We start from the raw sequence: 20,656 nt of genomic DNA, 5'->3' as shown, positions 1-20,656 counted from the left end.
GTCCGTTATGTTAATGGCTTTTTCTTAAGTAAGTCAGATGACATACAGTCATTTTGTTGGTTCTTACAGTATCCTGAAGTAATGAAACCATAGTCATTTCCTTCTGTATTTTACAGATATTTTCAGCCCCGTAATCAAGATCTATCCCTGTGTTTCAAAAATAGAGTTAATTATAGAACTGTAGTGAGGTGTTCTCTGAGGTATTCTGTGTGTCAGGTTGTGTGCTTTTTCAACATAAGATTTATTAGATGACATGTACTTCTTTATCCCTATGGAAATGGTAGATACAAATGCAAATTTTATTTTTGCTCAGATTGCGTATAAATTACTGTAGTTGGGCATGTAAAAGTTCTTTTTATGGGTCAAGAATAACAAAAAGCAATAGAAAAACTGTTGGTTTGTTGGTGTCATTACATGCGTCATTCATGCATGAAACATGTTGAGTGCTTAGTATATGCCGGCCTCTGTGCCAGACATGGGGTAGAAAGCAGTCTGCAGCAGAGGACAGCTGCCTTTATCGAGCTTATAATCTGATGGGAAGCGTGGGCAAGTAAAGGGGCTGTCGAGATATGGTATGATAAGTGGGAAGGTGGGGTTAAGTGCCAGGTCTAAAGGAGCCTGAGGTGGGCATCTAACAACGCCATGGAAGCAATAGGGAAGACTTATCAGGGGACACTGTGTATGTGTTAGCACAGACTCAAAGGACATCAAAGGTGTTGGCAGCAGAGGATCAGGAAGAACAGCATCCCAGACAGGAGTTGCCACCCATAAGTGCCTAGAACTAAGAGAATGTTACATGGTTCAGAACTGCTGAAGCATAAAATGGGGGTGATGAGAAAGAAGTAGGAGCCAGAACACAAAGGGTTTTCTAAGACCAGTCAAGGATCTGAAGGAGTGAGGTTTGGGATGGGGGTTCTGCTGCAAGGTGAGGGCTAGTTTGTTAGAGGCAAGTAGCAGGTAAAGGAGATGATGCCATAATTTAAGTGAAAGGTGATTTTCTAACCTAAAATAGAAGGAATGATGGTGAGGAAAAGTGGGGTATATTTACAGAAGTGGGGAGAGAAGGGTTAAGGAGATACCCCTGGTTTCTGGCAGGAGACTAGGGGGTAGTGGTACCACTCCTTAGGATAATGAATGGCGGAGGAGGACTGTTGTTTTTTATTGTAGTTTTCTATTTTTTGTTTGTTTTTTTGAGGAGTGATGGTGAGTCTGGTTTCAGACCTGTTGATTTTAGTGTCTATAAGATACCCAGTAGAGGTGTTTAGTGAGAATTTTAATCTGGAACACAGAGATCTGTCTGCAGATATTTAGGGACCCTCAGCATTAGGACGTTAATCACAGCCATGGAAGTGGAGTGGAATTAGCTCCTAGTGCGAGTATGGCATATAAGAGGGTTAGGGATTTTAAGATGCGATGGCAGAGGAAGAGCTTCCAAAGTAGATTGAACAGGAGGGTCAGAAAAGTAGGACAGAGCTTCTGGTGCCTCAGAAGCCAAGCAGTGAGGAGGACTTTTATGTTAACCTTTTAAAGTCTGAAATTTATAATTTTGAAATAATTTAGGAATGTAGGCTCATTAACTTAGCAGAAGTTAAGAGGTGGCCTAAATAAGCCTATTGATCCTTTTTTATATGGGTATGCAGAACCTCTTGCTCCTATGTGTTTTTTTTTAATTCACATATACATTTTAAATTGTACAATTTAGTGGCTTTTAGTATATTGACAAGGTTGTGGAACCAGCACCACTATCTTATTCCAAAACAATTTTATCACCCCAGATACCCCACTAGCAGTCACTCATCATTCCTTCCCTTCTAACCCCTCCTCCCCTCCTCCTTTCCCTGCCATCATTCTCAGGCATCCATTAATCTTTCTATAGATTCACCTATTCTGGACACTTCATATAGTGGTAGCATACAACCTGTGGCTTTCCTTGTCTTGCTTCTTCCCCTTAGCATAATGTCCTGGCTCGTCCATGTAGCATGGATCAGTACCCCATTCCTCTTTATGGTTGAGTACTACTCCATTGTGTGGTGATAACCACATTTTGTTTATCTACCTTTCATTCTCGAACATTTAGTTTCTACTTTTGACTATTAAGAATAATGCTGCTATGAATATTCATATGCAAGTTTTTGTAAGAACATGTTTTTAAGTCTCTTAGATATATGTTTAAGAGTAGAATTGCTTTGGGATGCCTGGGTGGCTCAGTCAGTTAAGCGTCCGACTTTGGCTCAGGTCATGATCTCATGGCTTGTGAGTTCGAGCCTCTCATCAGGCTCTGTGCTGACAGCTCAGAGCCTGGAGCCTCTTCAGATTCTGTGTCTTTCTCTCTTTCGGCCCCTCCCCCCCCAACACTCTGTCTCTCTCTGTCTCTCAAAAATAAATAAACATTAAAAAAAAAAAAGAGTAGAATTGCTTTATGTTTAACTTTCTGAGAAATTGCCAGACTGTTTTCTGAAGTAGTTGCACCATTTTCAGTTCTCAACATCAGTGTATGAGTGTTCTAATTTCTCCACATCTTTTAAACACTTTCTGTTATAGCCATCTTAGTGGCTATGAGGTGGCATGTCATTGTGGATTAGATTTGCATTTCCCCAGTGACAACAATGTTGAACCTCTGTCTGTTCTTATTTGCCATTTGTGTATTTTCGGAGAAGCCTTTAAGCATTTTTCTGGTATGAAATCTGATCTCATTTGGAGATTTAACATGGATTCTTCAGTGCATTGGAGAATCAGTTCTCACCAACTGTAGGGGATCTTTAATATTCAAGGAATTTTTAGTCAAGTAGTAGTTGAAGTAAGATATTATCTCTGCTTTGCCTAAATATGAAAACTTTGATATTTTATGTCATATAAGTGGAAATGTGTAATGATTGCTTAGGAGAAAGACACTTTGATGGCTATGGTTCTAAGGTTTATGTATTCCAACTATTTGTGGATGAATTCGGAAAGTTTGAACATAATCATTTGACAAAAAGGGGTCATGTATGCTCTTCCTTAACAGAAATAAAAAAGCAGAAGATTTACAGAGAATGACACTTGTTGTAGAAGTGAAGTTACAGTAAGCATAGAGATCAGTATATAAAGGCAGCACCCTTTCTGACAATGCAAAAAGAAAGACAGTATGAACAGTAAGAAATTAAGAATTTTAAGCAAACATGTCTGCAAGAATCTGATTCTACCTATCGTCCCAAAGAGCATTTTTTGCCCCCCGCCTTTTTAAAAAAAGAATCTGTTATAAAAATCTGGTTGACCAATTTGTTGATAGTGAAAGAAAAGTGAACAGTGGTGCTGCTGTCTCTGACTCTGTTGACCTGTATTGTCCTCTCTGTTTTGGCCTTGCATGACAGCATTTCAACTCACTGTCCTCATATAGTTGGGTAGAGTTGGAATCTTGGGACTTTAGATATCATATGTAAAGGTATCTACCTAATGTAAGGAATAATGTAATTCATTTTTGAAGTAATCTAGTGTAATCTACTTTTACTAGTATAAAAAGTAATCTACTTTTCAGTCAGTCTCTTATGGACTGAATAGTAAAATTGTCCTGTGGGATTAAAAAAAAAAATTTAGATCCTGTCAGAGATCTAAGACTGGGATATGTATTTTAGTGTAAGAAAGTGATTGTTTGATCAGAATATTTTTATTAGAACTTTGCTTCTTATTGGTTATGTTTTAGTAATTAGCATTTAAATTAAAAAGCAGGTGGCAATTTAGGCTGCTTGAACTAACCCCGTTTGTGTCTCTCAAATTTCCCATCCATAGGGTGCACGCTCTGTGACCGAGCCTATCCCTCAGACTGCCCTGATCACGGACCAGTGACTTTTGTTCCTGACACTCCAATAGAGAGCAGGGCGAGGCTTTCTCTCCCAAAGCAGCTTGTTCTTCGCCAGTCAGTTGTGGGAGCAGAAGTTGGTAAGAACCTTGGAACTCTCAAAGCCCATCAGTTCTCTTCTTTCTCTGTAGTGTAGAGTTGTAAAAGTGGATAGGTGTAATTTCATCATTATTTGGTTGATCAAAAGTTAATTTATGGCTTAAGCATTATTCTTTTAGGAACATTTGTGTAGTAATAGCAATAAATCAAGTTGAAACTTTATTGAGAAAATTCCCCTTTCTTAGAATCAAAATTGAATAAAGGAGAAAGTCTTGGCCTGAGTCTGAAGACTTTGATTCTTGGCTGTATCATCCTCTAACAATTATGACAAAACACTCCTCGAAACTTAAGTTTCTTCTCTAAGACATGGAAAATTCACCACTGATAACCTTTGGTCACAAAAAAAAGATCAAGTGTTTTTAAATTTCCTAATACTCCTTAGGAGAAAGGAATAAGAAGTGTAGACTGCCAGAGTTTGGTTACCCATATTTGAATTTAAAATGGTTTTGGGGCGCCTGGGTGGCGCAGTCGGTTAAGCGTCCGACTTCAGCCAGGTCACGATCTCGCGGTCCATGAGTTTGAGCCCCGCGTCAGGCTCTGGGCTGATGGCTCAGAGCCTGGAGCCTGTTTCCGATTCTGTGTCTCCCTCTCTCTCTGCCCCTCCCCCCTTCATGCTCTGTCTCTCTCTGTCCCAAAAATAAATAAAAACGTTGAAAAAAAAATTTTTTTAAATGGTTTCTAAATTACTGTGCCTTTTCTTTGAAAATACCGAACTAGGTTCATTATTTTTCAGCTGTAGTTTGGGTATGAGTCAGTTGAAAGCATTAAAAAGCTTAGATAATATAGAGCAGTGCTTTAAGCACAGATGATTTCATAAGTTTGACTTACAGTAATTGGTCTATGTTTTTATCATCAAGTAATGTTCTCTAGTCATTTGGGAAGGACTTGTTTTGGTTCCTTGTGTATAAAACTGGATTTAGGAATTTCTGATAGTGGTTCTTACTCTGCATATTTCCTCTGAGTTCCCTTTAATCTGTTGATTACATTTTCCATATTTATAGGATAGAACCCATAAAACTCAGCTACCTCACAGGAGTGCTGGAGTATCAGTTAGTTCTGGTTCACTGAGGATAAGATTCTTTACATGAGCTAAGCTACTCTCTCTTGTATATCCTGTTAGATGTTTAAATCATTGACTGGGTAGTTGGTGTCTTTCCCCTGCTAGGTGTATGGACTGGAGAAACCATTCCTGTGCGGACTTGCTTTGGGCCTCTCATTGGCCAGCAGAGTCACTCCATGGAAGTAGCAGAATGGACAGACAAGGCGGTTAACCATATATGGAAGGTCAGCGTTCATGAAGTTCTTCTGTGACTTTTGGATGTTTTTATTACAGTGATGTAGTTAAAAGTGTAAAAGCAGTAGAAGTGACGTAGTAAAAGTCAAAATTGGGCAAGACTCATACGGTGCCATTCACCTGTCAGTCACTTGTTTAATATTATGTCCTTTTTGTTCTTTATAACCAAATTATAATATTTAGCAAAATACCAGCTATTGAGTTTAGAAGATAAACTGTTTTTAGTCTTTCTTTTGTTAGATAATCCAGTAATTCTTCATTCTAATTACTTGTGGCAGCTGAGGCCATGGACTTTGTTTATATGATGAAAGTCTTATTTTGTAATCAACGAAAACATTTCTCAAATAGCTTGAGAAACAGTTCTGGGATTGGAAGCTGAGACCATTTCTCTAGTTTTCTAATGGGAGGGGCTGGAAATGCAGGGTTTTGACATAAATAGCTATTCCTGTAACATGTTTGTAGAGATTCACTTGTAGTCAATAGATTGGGAATGATGCCTGCAGAATTGGAGTGAGAGGAAGTGTGATCAGTGGAAAGGTATGGTGTTGCTGGCACTGGGGACTTGAATTTTGGTTTCCAGAAAGAACACAGAAGAACGCTAGGTCCAGTGGAAAAAGAATGAGAAGAGATGGTTCTCTGACCTTTTTGTCCATTCAGTGATCCACCTCCACCATATGGTAGGTGATGAAGACAAGTAGACTGTTTCTGTGTTTTCCAGTCAAGCCAAAATGTGAATAATCAAGAGCAAGGTCATTCTGTACCTTGAGCATTGTCAGTCTCTGATGGTATTTATGACGTTGCTGGAAACGGGGGACTAGTGGAATGACAAACGTGTGAGAAGGCAACCATGGATTTCCACACTGACTATGAAAGCTGAGATCTACTGCAGAGTAAATGCAATTGTTGCTAGCCTAAGTTTAATAGCGCTTTGTATTGTCTGTTAGTTCATTTGATATGTATGTTTACCTTCTGTTGACAGATATACCACAACGGTGTCCTAGAATTCTGCATCATTACAACTGATGAAAATGAATGTAATTGGATGATGTTTGTGCGCAAAGCCAGGTAAGAGTAGTCTGGATGAAGAAATAGTTATGATTTGAATGTTTTTCAGTAGGAAGCTTTGCATAAAATAGGGAAGAGTCAGAGTCCAGATTATACTGCTGTCTGAACATATGTTAAGACCTAAGGCTTTTTACCTTCTTTCCTCCAGTAGTTGCTGATTAATGGCAATTGTAAGTCAAAACACAAGAAACTATCCTTTTTTAAACTAGTTTATTTAAACCATAAGGAATGATACAGTTATCATTGAATTTGCAAGTGGGTACCTTCTCTTTATATCCACTATTAATCAACCCTCAGGCTGTTGTGGTTCTTGTTCAGTTCTCTATCTCCGTGTCTTTGTCATATGCTCTTAATATTTCATTTTATTAACTTTTCTTCTGGTGAAAGACTCTCTAGTGTTTCTGACTATAAAGGGCAATCAGCTGATGTACACAAGTATGAATTTTGTGTACTTCTATATGAGTCCCTCCTAATCACTAGGGTAGGGAATTAGAAAAATAACCTAAAGAAAATAGTTACGTCTAAGTATTCATGTAGAGTTTTGTTCTAGGGATATGATGTGTTTAGCATATATTTCAAAATTGATATGCTTGGTCTATTAAATGTGATAACTTAGGAACCGGGAAGAACAGAATTTGGTGGCTTATCCCCATGATGGAAAAATCTATTTCTGCACTTCACAAGATATCCCTCCTGAAAATGAACTGCTTTTTTATTACAGCCGGGATTATGCTCAGCAGATTGGTAAGTTACGAGAAGACTTATTTCTCCTGAATCTAGCATGGTAAAAACACCAAGGACCAGAAGTAGTTTTGGTAATGGTTTACGTGTTAGGTGAACCAAATTACATACGTTTGTATATACAAAAGTAGGATATTACCCTATGTTAGAAGTGTTAAAATCTGTGAGGTTCTTCATAAACTGAATGTTATTGATTAAGCAGTATTCATATGAAAGGAACTTTTGCGTTAGGATTTTGATTTGGGGTATTTGAAGTTCCTGAGGCTGCTTTTTGAGCCGGTACCATTGTAATTTAAATTCATAAAAAACAGACAATCTCCTTTAATGGATTTAATCTTCACAGTCTTTTCCTTTGCCCTGTGTCATGATGACAAGTTTAAAAGTTTGTACTACCAAAAAAATTTTTTTAATGTTTGTTTATTTTTGAGAGAGACAGAGTGCGATTGGGGGAGAGGACAAGAGAGAGGGAGACACAGAATCTGAAGGCTCCAGGCTCTGAGCTGTCAGCACAGAGCACGACATGGGGCTTGAACTCACAAGCTGCGAGATCATGACCTGAGCCGAAGTCAGATGCTTAACACACTGAGCCACCCAGACGCCCCACTAAAAAAATTTTTTTAACAAAAAAAAATTTTTTGCCTGGGAAAGATGTATTATAATCCAGTGTTACCAAGTGCTTCCTTTGTGTCTGGCATGCTCTGTGAGATGCTGGGAGTATCGAACAAGACATTTTAGTTTTACAGGTAATGGGCAAGGTGGAAATTTTGGTAGAACGGAGAATGCAAGCAACATTATTAATACCCAGAACGAGTTTTAAAATTTAACTACGAGAAGACATTGAGTAATTTTTTTTTTTTTTTGAAGGTGTTCCTGAACACCCAGATGTGCACCTCTGTAACTGTGGCAAGGAGTGCAATTCCTATACAGAGTTCAAAGCTCACCTTACCAGCCACATCCATAACCATCTTCATAGCCAGGGCCACAGCAGCAGCCATGGACCAAGCCACAGCAAAGAGAGGAAGTGGAAGTGCTCCATGTGCCCCCAGGCTTTTATCTCTCCTTCCAAACTTCACGTCCACTTTATGGGTCACATGGGTATGAAGCCCCACAAGTGTGATTTCTGTAGCAAGGCTTTTAGTGACCCTAGCAACCTGCGGACCCACCTCAAGATACATACAGGTACGTTATATTGGACCATCAAAATGGAATTTCACGATAATTAGAAATTGCGGTAGTAAAGAAATTGCAACAAGATAGTCTTGCGGGTATAGAATTGAGATATTAGAGAATGAATCCAGCTGGCTGTCAGCAGGACTTCATTGGGTGATAAATCTGGGTGGAATAATTGTGCTTCCTCAGAGAGTGTTACCTCCAGTTATTACAGGGTTCCCCATTCAAGGTCCCCCCTCCCCACCCCATAGTGTGAAGGTGACTGGGAAAATGTACTGAATTAGAAAGGTGATCCATGTTTGGACTTTTTTTTTTTTTTTTTTTTTAATTTGCTATCTTTTTTTTTTTTTTAATTTTTTTTTAATGTTTACTTTTGAGAAAGAGAGAGACAGAGCATGAACGGGGGAGGGTCAGAGAGAGGGGGAGACACAGAATCTGAAGCAGGCTCCAGGCTCTGAGCTGTCAGCACAGAGCCCGACGCGGGGCTCGAACTCACGGAGTGTGAGATCATGTCCTGAGCCGAAGTCGGACACTTAACTGACTGAGCCACCCAGGCGCCCCTGGACTTTTTTTTAAGTTTATTTATTTTTGAGAGAGAAAGAGCATACTCGTGCACAAGCAGGGAAGGACAGAGAGAGAGGGGGAGACCCAGAATCCAAAGCAGGCTCCAAGCTGTTAGCACAGAGCTCAACACACCAACACACCAACACCACAGAGCTCAAACTCACCAACTATGAGATCATGACCTAAGCCGAAGTCACTTAACCGACTGAGTCACCCAGGTGCCCCTGCGTTTGGACGTTAAAGCAAAGGGAATTCTAAGGAAACACTCTGAGCCTTCATGAGAGCTCACTCCTAGACACCAGCCAGAACCAGTTTCTCTCCTGTGAATATTGCTCAGTAAACACTGCCAAATTCTATTTTTTGAGGTTCCGTTTTCTAAATTCCATGTAAACCAACCCCTTTGTTTTAACACTTTTTAAAATACATACTACAAAATATCTGGTGAAGTTTTAGTTTTCTTGTCTGAGTCATTGGTTCTCCAAATCTTTGAAAGTAAAATTCTTTCTTGTCCTTTGCATTAAGACTGAGTAGTCATAACAGAGACTGTATGGCCCACAAAGCTTAAGATACAGACTAGACTTTAGAAAAAGTTTGCCATCCCCTGACTTAGAGTAATCTTATTTCTGCATTCTTAGTATTTTATTTCATCCCTGGTTTATGAGGTCATATGTTTAAAAAATGGAAAACTATAAATTTAGGTTGTAAAAGTATGTTTGTCGACAGGTGCTAGAATTTATGAGGTTTTTAAAACATAGTTGAGTTAGGTTGGTCTCTAGGCTTATAAGTAGTTTTTTTTTTCAGATTTTATATCCCGTGTCAGCTATAAACAGTAAAAAATTATTTACATACATCCAGGTAAGTGGTCCTAGAAGGAGGTCAGATTTATTAGCTTCCCTGGCTTTAGTCACAGAATATAAGTTCATATTCTCTGACTGGTTCTTGGTAGACAGCCCTAGAAAGTGATGTTCCAGTTACCAGTCAGTTCTTTCATTTCTGCCTCTGCCACATGCCCATACATGTGCCTGTTCATCTTGGGAGTGCTAATGATTGTGTTAGTCACAGTGTGGCAATTTGGGTTCATGTGCAGGTCAGAAGAACTACAGATGTACTTTGTGTGACAAGTCTTTCACCCAAAAGGCTCACCTTGAGTCCCACATGGTTATCCACACGGGCGAGAAGAATCTCAAGTGTGATTACTGCGACAAGTTGTTCATGCGGAGGCAGGACCTCAAGCAACACGTACTCATCCACACACAGTAAGTCCTCCAACAGCCAACACGCCCCTGGGGTGGTGAACTCGAGTGCTCGCTCGCACTGACCCGTTGTGTGCCTCCTGGCTTGGCACCCTGGTAGCCACTGCTTGTGTCCACACAGCCAAGCAAAGGTTGGAAACCTAAGTTTTTGGTTTTATCCTGGAAGGTTTTACTTGTTTGCTTTATTTTTCTTATTTTTCACTTCTCTGTATTCGCTTTTTTCCAACACATAGTCTGATTTGATTTAACAAATATTTAAGTATCTCCTTGATGTCCAGCATTATGCCAACTGGTGAATATACAGAGATAAAAGACACAGACCTTGTCTTTAAAGAACTCGAAGTCCGGTAAGAGAGGCAGAACAGTACAGCACTACCATACCATGCTGCAGTCAGAGTAAGCATCAGATCCTGAGAGGCTGTGGAAGAGGGTCACTGACCCGGCCAGGGTGTCTGGGAGAGCCTCCTGGTAGTCTGAGCTAAGTATTAAAGAAGATTAAGCTAGAATTATTTAGGGAGGCAGAGAAGGATAAAGGATGGGAATAGTATTCTAGACAGAGGAAAGGCATATTTAGAAATACATGTACGAGAAGGACTGTGGAATGCAAGTGGTTCTTTACAGTTAGAGCATAGTGTGCATGTGAGAACAATGGAGAGAGAGGCGGCAGTAAAGTCAGGAGCTTTTTATCCAACTAGGAAAATTAAATTTCATTCTGGAGGTAATGGGGAGCCACTGAAGGATTTTACCTCCCCATGTCGCAGGCACCGTTCTGTGCCATGTGTGTGTTTTAGTTATGGTAAAATCACATAAAATTTACTGTCTTAACCACTTTTAAGTGTACAGTTCAGTAATGTTAAGTGTATTCACACTCTTATACAAGTGTTGAAGGACTTGGAGGAAAAATGTCAAGGTGAGATATTCCATTTTATAAAGGATTGAAGGAGAAGGTCAAATGTTAGGAGACTCGTTAAGAATTTATTGCATGAGGGGCACCTTGGTGGCTCAGTTGGTTAAGCATCCAACCTTGGCTCAGGTCATGATCTCATGGTTCATGGGTTCAAGCCCCATGTCTGGCTCTGTGCTGACAGTGCAGAGCCTGGAGCCTGCTTCAGATTCTGTGTGTGTCTCCCCAGCCACCCCCCTCACTGCCCCTCCACTCCTTATGTGCGCACGCATGCGCTGTGTCTCTCTCTCTCAAAAATAAACAAACAAACATTAAAAAAAAAAAAAAAAAGAATTTATTGTATGAGAGGCGCCTGGGTGGCTCAGTTGGTTAATCGTCCAAGTCTTGGTTTCAGCTCAGGTCATGATCTCACAGTTGTGAGATTGAGCCCCATATCAGGCTCTATGCTGATAGCATGGAGCCTGCTTGGGATTCTCTCTTTCCCTCTGCCCCTCCCTTGCTCCCACTCACTTACTCTCTCAAAATAAATAAACTTAAAAAAATTTTTTTTTAAATTACATGAATCCAAGTGTAATTAAATGTCTGGGCTTTGTTAGTTACAGTATTGGTAAAGAGAAGAGAACAGATTTTGTGGTCCTGAGCTTTTAGTAAGTGTCAGAAGAAGGAGAAGATATTAGCTTATATTATGGGAGGTACTATTTAGAAAGTTATGTTCAATGGAAACTTGATATTCTGATAAGGCTCAGTAAAGATATTAGCTCTTTTGTCTGATTCCTAATCAAATGCAGCCTGAGACACTAAAACAAGGAGTCTAGGTCTACATTTATAATGCTCAAAATGACTTTTTAAAACAAAGTCTTCATGAAATAGTTTCATTATTAGTGTGAATTTTGGAAATTAGACACACTAATTATCAAATACTGTATAGAATATACATATTAGCACTGAAAGAGATCTCTGGCGTCATTTAATCCAGCTGCTTATGTTAGTCAGCTTGAGCTGCCATAACAGAATACCTTCTGGAGACTGGAAACCCAAGATCAGGGTGCCAGCATGGTTGGGTTCTGATGAGAGCCTTTTTCCTAGCTTGCAGATAGCTAACTTCCTGCTCTGTCCTCACATTGGGGAGAGAGCAAGCGAGCTCTGGTCTGTTTGCCTTTTCATGTGACACTTACCCATCATGGGGGTCCCATCCTCGTGACCTCATCTAAATCTAATTGCCTCTCATAAGCCTCATCTCCAAATAACCATAACATTGTGGTTTATGTCTATAACATGAATTTCTTGGGGGGGTGGGGCACACAGACATTCAACCTGTAACACTGTTCATAATAATCACTTAGAAAATGTGAAAACCAGTTGGTGCCAGGACCCTACCTCCAGGGATTCTAATTTAGTTGGTTAGGGGGAGAGGCCTGGACTTTATTTTTTAAAAGCTCCCCAAGTGACTCTGATGTCCAGCCAGGGTTGAGAGCTACTGAGTTCATCCAAATGCTCCACTTGTTTCCACAGTGTTTCTCACGAGTGGTTAGTTTCTTCTTGAATACCATACAACTGATATACTTTGAGGGAAAGTTTTGCTTGAATCAACTTATGTCAGCCTCCATTCATGCTACATCTGTCTTCTGGAATGATACCCGTAAATTTAATATGTCTTTTAATTCACAGACTTTCATACTTGGGATTGCTGTCATGTTCCCTTTAAGCCCTCTTTTCATCAGCCTTCATGCCTCTAATTTCTGCAACTTTCCCTCATCACCTGGTTTCAAATTTGGTACCCAGAAATGAACATTAATAAAGTGGAGTTATTTTCTTCATTGACCTTGACCTTCTCTTCTTTCATGTGATGGCTGAATTTGCACTTGCTTTTTCTGTAGCCATTTCACAGCATAATGCAATACGTAAAGTATTTTTTTATGTTTATTTATTTATAATTTTTTTTAAACATTTATTTTTTCAGAGACAGAGTATGAGTGGGGAAGGGGCAGAAAGAGAGGGAGTCACAGATTCCAAAGCAGACTGTAGGTTCTGAGCTGTCAGCACAGCTCCTTTCCTATGGAGGTCATTGGTAAAATTTTCAGATGTTTGTATTTTTACCTTTAGACATTTCAAAATGGATATAGTACTATTAGAATGCATTTTATCTTCTTAGAAAAAAACCCGGCTACAGCCCTAAAGCCAAATGCAGGAGGAGTTCCCTCCCACAGTGTGAGGAGAGTGTGAGGCACATAGCAGAGATTGACTTTGCCTGTCCTTTCAGAAAGAGGAACTTGAGAACAGGAGCAGGGACACTTACTCCCTAGGCCATCTTCTTAGTCCCATTGGTTTTTAGATATCAGCTTTAAGATTTATATCTCCAACCTTCTGTATCTAACCAGTCACCATCTCTGAATTTTGGATGTCCACCAAAGCAACTCAAAGCTGGTGTGTTCAAAACTCAGCTCTTAATACTACCTCCACAAACTTGATTTTCCCCCAGTGTTCACCAGCTCGGTACATGGTACCACCATTCATCCTAGTGGCTCAAGTCCGACACCTTGGAGCCATCTTTAACTCAGTCTTCCATTCTTCATTCAGCTTTACCCAGTCCAGACCACCAGCCTCTTTTGTATGGACCATTTCAGTAGTCTTCTAGCCACCCTTTCTGCTCCTGCTCTCTCCTCATGCATTCCCTAACACAGTTACCCAGGCACACACACACATAAAAACACTGTATTCTGTCATAGCAGCCACAGTGATCCATTTATTTAGCTTATTTTTATTTTTTTCAAGTTTATTTATTTTGAGAGAGAGAAAGTGTGAGTTGGCGGGGGGGGGGGGGGGGGGAGGGTAGAGACTATCCCAAGCAGACTCCTCGTTGCCAGCCAGCACAGAGCCTGATGCGGGTTTCAAACCCACAAAGTTGGTTTGAAGTCGGATGCTTAACCGACTGAGCCCCCCAGGCGCCCTTGGAATGATCCATTTAAAACACAAGTCAGACTGTTAACGTTCTTTGCTCATAATTCTCCGTCGTTCCCATCATACTTGGGTTAGAAGGTTTTTACCATAGTCTGGAAGTCCTTCATGGTGTGGTAGTGCCGTGTCTCCCACTTCATCTTCATTACTTTTCTCCTCATATTCTGCAGTAGCCACATTGCCTTCCCTTTGAAGATACTTCAGCATACTAACACACTTCAGTCTCGGGGCCTTTGCACTGAACTGTTTGTGCCTAGACATCCCCCCACCCTAGACATCTCCCTGTCTTTCTGTCTCATTTCAGGTTTTGCTCAAAAATGTTGTCATCTCAGAATAGCCTTTCTTGACTATCTTATCTAAAATAGAACTCCATTGCTCTTACCTGGTTTCATTTTTTCATAGTACTTTTCATAGTACATTTCATAGTACATTTTTCATAGTACTTTTTACTGTTTGGTATCATGTTTCTTATTTTTGTTTATGGTATAACTCCTCTATTAGAACATAAACTCCTTGAGGGGTGCCTGGCTCAATCAGTTAAGTGTTAGAATTCAGCTCAGGTCATGAGCTCATGGTTCGTGAATTTGAGCCCCACATTGAGCTCTCTGCTGTCAGCACAGAGCCTGCTTTGGGACCTCTGTCCCCCTGTCTCTCTGCCCGTCCTCCACTAGTTCTCTCTGTCTCAAAATAAATAAATAAACTTCAAAAATTTTTAAAGAAAAGAAAAAAAAGAACATAAACTCCTTGAAGGCAGGGACTTCGTTTTCCATATCCTGTAGCTACACAGAATCCCTCTGTGCCCTCTCCTGCTGGGAGAAGGTGGTAGAAATGGTAACAGGTTCAGGCTTCAGAACTTCTCACTGCACCCTACCTCTTCGAGGATCTTAACCTTCTTTTACCTGTTTTGTATACTGAGCCTTTGTTAAGCCTTGTTCAACTAGATTTTAAAAATTCCAGGTTTTCATGATCTCTGTTTTTTCTCTCTCAAATGTCTAAGCCAGGATTACTCAAACCTTGATACAACTGACAGTTTGAGCTGGGTAATTTTTGTTGTATGGGATACAATTAACACCACAGTGAGATCCCATTATGTATTGGCCAGGTGGCACAAATGTTCAAATTTGAATCTTCCAGCTGTTGAGAATGTGGGGCAACAGGAGCTCTCAAGTGGCTGTTGATGGACATGTATATTCGTACTACCACATTGGAGGGGCACCAGGCTGGCTCCGTCGGTAGAGCATGCAACTCTTGCTCTACAACAGCAAGAGTTGTAAGTTCAAGCCCCATGTTGGGTGTAGAGATTATTTAAAAATAAATTATTACTTTTGTTTTTCTTTTTTTGAGGGAGAGCTTGTGAGAGTTTGCACACACACATTTGAACAGGGAATAGGCAGGGGGGAGACAGAGAACCTTAAACAGGCTCCTCTCCCAGTGCCTAGTGCGAGGTGGGGCTTGATCTCATGAGCATCATGAGATCATGATCTGAGCTGAAATGAAGAGTTGGATGCTTAACCAACTGAGCCATCCAGATGCCCCTAAAAATAAAATCTTAAAAAAAAAAAAAAAACAACCCATCACAGTGGAGAAGAGTTTAGCATTATTCAGTAAAGCTAAGGATGTACATATCCCTTCATCTAACTCTAGCGCCCTGAGTACATGCCCTAGAGAAACTCGTGCATATGCAGAACAACATGCAAGTATAAAAATATTCATAGTACTGTTGCCTGTGATAATAATTGGAAAGCACCCAAACATCCATAAACAGTAGACAAATCCAGTACCACAGAGAAGTTGTGGTATATTTGTAAGCAGCGCACAGCAGTGGAAGGGAGCAAAGTACTCGTTCTCACAGCAACTTGCATGCATTTCATGAACATTAAACACAAAGGAGATACATACAGGTAGGCAGAATCCATCTCTGCTGTTTAAACTATACAAATGTTTTATGACTCTGCTGTTTGCTATGAAAAAAAGCCGGATTTCCAGAAGAGTAGAGCTCCTCTAACAAAGACGTGAGGTTGTGCAGAATAATTGTGTGCCTCGGTTGTCGTGTGTAACCCCAAGTCAAAGGTTTTTCCTTGTGTTCCTCTTAGAGAGCGCCAGATCAAGTGTCCCAAGTGCGATAAGCTGTTCTTGAGAACAAATCATTTAAAGAAACATCTCAATTCTCACGAAGGAAAACGCGATTATGTCTGTGAAAAGTGTACAAAGGCTTATCTTACCAAATATCATCTCACCCGCCACCTGAAAACCTGCAAAGGTCCCACCTCCAGTTCATCAGCACAAGAGGAGGAAGAAGAGGATGACTCCGAGGAGGAAGAGCTAGCAGACTCTGTGGGGACAGAAGACTGTCGAATTAACAGTGCTGTGTATTCAGCAGATGAGTCTCTCTCGGCACATAAATAAAAGCCAACTATTTTGGATGGAAAATGCAAAAGGGAAAAACGTACAACTAGCTATCCACTACAGTGGTTTTTGTATAAAATGGTTTCTGATTTTTTTTTCCAGCCGACAGTCAAAGCAGACTGGGAAAGGATAAAGCGCTTAGAGAAGAGTATCCTAATGAAAACACTTTAGAACAGATTGGGAAAAAAGAGCAGGTAACCTATTTTTAAGTGATGTGTGGGGAGGAAAGCATCAGCTTTTGAAGTCTGTTCTTTATTTACATGGGAAACTAGGTGGTGCATTTATACCTGAGTCAGAGCTGTCCTCTGCCCAGACCAATCAGATTTATTTTAGATTCTTCCATTGTTCCATTTTCCTCCCAGCCCCATGCCTTGGTCCCTGCCTCACAGCCATCCTGATTGCTGATTGTGGTTCCGGTGTTTCGTTTTATGTAGACTATCGTGACTTAAGTCATCCCAGAGTGGATTGGAACACGGCAGTGTAAGCTTGTTACTTTGCAGCTAACAAGGTTAAAGCAACACCTGCCTTAATCTCTCTTGGCTTCTTGGGAATTTAGGGTAGACCTTGCTTCTCAGAATTTCAGCAGATGCCTAGAGAGGGCAGATTAAAAAGGACTAGCCAGGCAGCAGGCAATGGTGGAGAAAAGAAAAGGAGAGACACTTGGGCCACTGTCCAGAAAACTAGCTTTGGCGGAAGCCAGGTTGAGCCACCTGGTTATTATTGCTTAGAGATCCTTGTAGGTTCAGACATGTGTCTGTCTCCAATAAAGCCTCCAGCCTCTAGACAAAGGGGACCCGGAGGTGTAGTGAGCCAAGTAATGCCTGCTGGATAATCTCCTGACAACAAGCACATGTGGACTCAGCTGGCAAAGTGGTATCTTGGACCGTGGAAGGAATGAGGGAAAGATCCTTTATATCTGATTTATCCTATGAAAAAGAACAAGACACCATGAAAATGTTGCCAGCACGGAATGACAAATGATTCCAAACACATTGGGGCATTTGCAAGGTTAGACCTCAGCTGTCCGTGGTGAAGGAGCTCCTCTGTTAAGCATGGCAGGTGCCAAAGGATTTTGAAGGTGTAGAAGGCTTAATGGTCACCACATGGGTGTGTTTCAGGGTCCCAGCTTAGTTAGTTCATCCCTCCGGTCCTTCACTTGGTCTCACATGCGTACCCTGTTTACACAGCAAGAGGCAGACACATCCCTGAGCTGACGGTTGCTAGAACGTGCGCCTGCTCTAAGGTGCAGCCTTGGGGCTGGAGCACAGAGGACTCTGGTAGGAAGGTTTTGCTGCTAATGTATTTATGGAATGAATGTATTTCATTCAAATCTGTATTCCTCTAGGAAGGATTAAAATAAAAGCCTTTTTTAAAATACAGGATTCTGCTTGTAATCTCATTTTGTGGAGGAAGAAGAATGAGTCATTTAGGGAAAAATCAGGTATGATTTTTCCCCCTAAGGTTAGAAGTGGAGAAAGTATTTCCTAAGTAGTGTAACTTTGAGATAATGTATTTCTGCATAACAGGGCTTGATCAAACTCTTTTTCCTGTGTTTCCCACTCTCCTCTCCTGCTTCTTTCCTCCCTGAGGGTCCCTTACTATGCTGCCTCCTTGGAGAACTGTGGCAGGTCTACGGTTGAGGGATGGGGTGAGGGCTGGCTGCTGATACTGGCTCATGAAGCCTCTGGCAGGCAGCACTGGTGGGACTGGGGCAGCTCCAAACTCAGCCTTTTGCTGAAGGCATCCTGGTGGCCGGCCACCTCTGTTCTTAGGAAATTGCTGGTGCTGGAACTACAGGCCCCCTTGCTCCTTCTGTCTCTGGAGCTCAGGCTGGGTTAAATTCCTTCATTTCCCAGCACTGGTTGAAATGCCATCACAGATAGTTAAGCCTGGTATGAAAACAGGAAGCCTGGAAAATAGTTTGAGAATGTAGCTGTTGCTTATTTAGAACTGTCTCTTCCATTTTTTACCTTTTTTTTTTTTTAATCTTTTCAGTTTCTTTTGAGAGCGAGCATGAGTGGGAGAAGGGCGGAGAGAGGGAGGAGGAGAGAATCCCAAGCAGGCTCTGCAATGTGAGCGTAGAGCCCAGTGTGGGGGCTCGAACCCATGAACCGTGAAATCTTGACCTGAGTGGAAATCAAGATGCTTAACCAACTGAGCCACCCAGGCACATCGCCTCTCCTTTTTTGCCTCTTCGACCTCAATGGCACGTTCTAAGTTGTTCCCAGAAAATGAACCGCCTGGTAACTGCCCTTTTGACAAGAGTTTACTCTGCCTTCTCTACCTATTAAAGGTGGCCTCATCTGTTGCTGCTGCTGGGGTCAGTCTGTTGTTGGAAGATAGTCACAGTGAGAGACAGGATAGGAGTGTGGGCTCTGGAGCCCTGCTGAATGTCCGCAGCATGGGCCTTGCTGCATGATGGTTCATATCCTTAGCCTAGTTTTGCCACCACTTTATGCCTGTTTACTTAACTGTAAATAGAGAATAATAAGAGTTCCCATTTTATAATACTGTTCGATGTTAAAGTTATACTAATTACTAGTTATTTAATGTAAAGGGCTATTATAGTGCCCCACATACAGAAAGCAGTGTTAGCTAATAATCTTTCAGTTTTAAATTAGCCACACATAGATTTCTAGCCTTAAAGTCTGTCGTTGACTCAAGATGCTCCAGGTTTTAGTGAAACAAGTAAAACTGGCATGATTGGAGCCTTCAAGGCCAAGCCTAGAAGCTGGTTTAGTTTTCTTGTACATGAGTGTATATAGTACTTGGTGTTTCCTTCTTTAAAAGGTGAGCTGCTTATAACCTTGTGTGTGTGAACTCAGGTCCTTAGCACATCAAAGGGCAAAGAGGTGACAAGAATTTGTTTCCTTCAACCTCTTCAGCTTGTTGGCCTATATATACACTTCCTCTTTTTTTGTTTTGTTTTTAAAGTTTGTTTTTGAGAGAGAGAGAGAGAGAGACAGACAGCAGGGGGACGGGCAGAGAGGGGGAGAGAGAATCCCAAGCAGGCTCTACATTGTCCATGTGGAGCCTGATACGGGGCTCAAACTCACCGTGAGATCGTGACCTGAGCCGAAATCAAGAGTCATATGCTCCACCGACTGAGCCACCCAGGTGCCCCATACACGCTTCCTAGTAAACCCTCCTTTGTGTCTTCAGCGTACCAGAAGTGGTCAGCCTCTCATCAGGTTTGTAAACTTACGGTATCTGATCACCAATGCTACCCCGTAGAGTCAAATACTCAATGAGTCTTCAGGTATACAAGTGATTACTATTATGGGTTGAATTGTGTTACTCCAAAATTTCATATATTGAAATTCTAACCTGTAATACCTCAGAACATGAGCATATTCGGCAATAAAGTCTTCAAAGAAGTGATTCAGTTAAAAGTGAGTTCCTTCATCTGGTATGACTGATCCAATTAAGAAGAGGAAATCTGGATACAGGGAGACCGTGTGAAGACACGGGAAGGAAACCACTCGTCTGTAAGACAAGAAAAGAGGCCTCAGAGGAAACAATGCTGATCCTTTGATCTCGGACTTTTGGCCTCCAGAATTGTGAGAAAATTAATTTCTGTTGTTTCGGTCCCCCAGTCTGTGGTACTTATTGTGGCAGCCCTGGCGAGCTAGACACTGTCCACCTGAAGGTATCACCTTTATGATGGATGCTGAACGAACAGCTTTCAGTATAGTGATTGTAACTGTAACCTTAGCTTTACAGTTTATCACTCGCAACGTGAATGGCAGCGACAGTTCGACAGTTTGTAGTGGAATGTATTGCCGCTGGCAGGTTTCTGTACTTCTGAAAGGGAGAGCATCACTTCTCAGCTATGTTTTTGTTCCTTCATTTTTCTCGCGTATACACACTTGAGAGTCCTGGAGGCCCCCAGGCCTGTGTAGTCCTCACACAAGGACTTTTCCAAAACCATTTATTGGGGCGCCTGGGCGGCTCAGCTGGTTAAGCATCCGACTCTTGATTTCGGCTCAGGTCATGATCCCACGGTTCATGAGATTGAGCCCACATATGGGGCTCTGTGCTGACGGCATGGAGCCCGCTTGGGATTCCCTCTCTCCCTCTCTCTGCCCTTGCCCTGCTCATGCTTGCCCTCTCTCTCTCAAACTTTACAAAAGTAAAAAAATAAAAAATCTTTTAAAACAAAACATTTATTAAGCGCCAGCACAGTGTAAGGCTTTGTAGAGGACAACAGAACAGCCAGGACTCTACCCTTGCCCCCTGGAACTCAAAATCTTAGAGACCTGATTGCACAGTTGGCTCACCTAAGGAGCTAAACAATGTTGAGTGTCTGGGTCAGCTCCAGACCTACTGATGAGTCTCCTGGACTCCCCAGGTGATCCTGAACCCGTCCG

General features: G+C 41.4%; 1 protein-coding gene across 5 annotated transcripts in view; it reads left to right on the top strand.

The window, feature by feature from the left end:
* Nucleotides 1–20,656, top strand: part of PRDM4 (PR/SET domain 4) — a 29,205-nt gene extending 8,549 nt beyond the window's left edge. The window contains exons 6-13 of one of the 5 annotated variants that reach the window (XM_027070910.2): nt 3,766–3,915; nt 5,100–5,218; nt 6,208–6,293; nt 6,910–7,037; nt 7,899–8,213; nt 9,856–10,024; nt 10,300–10,417; nt 15,974–16,113. In XM_027070910.2, coding sequence (XP_026926711.1) covers nt 3,766–3,915; nt 5,100–5,218; nt 6,208–6,293; nt 6,910–7,037; nt 7,899–8,213; nt 9,856–10,024; nt 10,300–10,372 — 1,040 coding nt within the window. In that variant the 3' untranslated portion in view covers nt 10,373–10,417; nt 15,974–16,113. Of the gene's footprint in view, nt 1–3,765; nt 3,916–5,099; nt 5,219–6,207; nt 6,294–6,909; nt 7,038–7,898; nt 8,214–9,855; nt 10,025–10,281; nt 10,418–15,950; nt 17,664–20,637 lie in introns of those variants that run through there. The other 4 variants (XM_053226703.1, XM_053226704.1, XM_027070909.2 and 1 more) reach the window with 4 other exon arrangements.

This window comes from Acinonyx jubatus, chromosome B4 (genome assembly GCF_027475565.1).
Source record: "Acinonyx jubatus isolate Ajub_Pintada_27869175 chromosome B4, VMU_Ajub_asm_v1.0, whole genome shotgun sequence".
NCBI classification, from domain to species: Eukaryota; Metazoa; Chordata; class Mammalia; order Carnivora; family Felidae; genus Acinonyx; species Acinonyx jubatus.
Note: the sequence above shows the minus strand (reverse complement) of the source record. Positions and strands in the feature narration are given on the sequence as shown.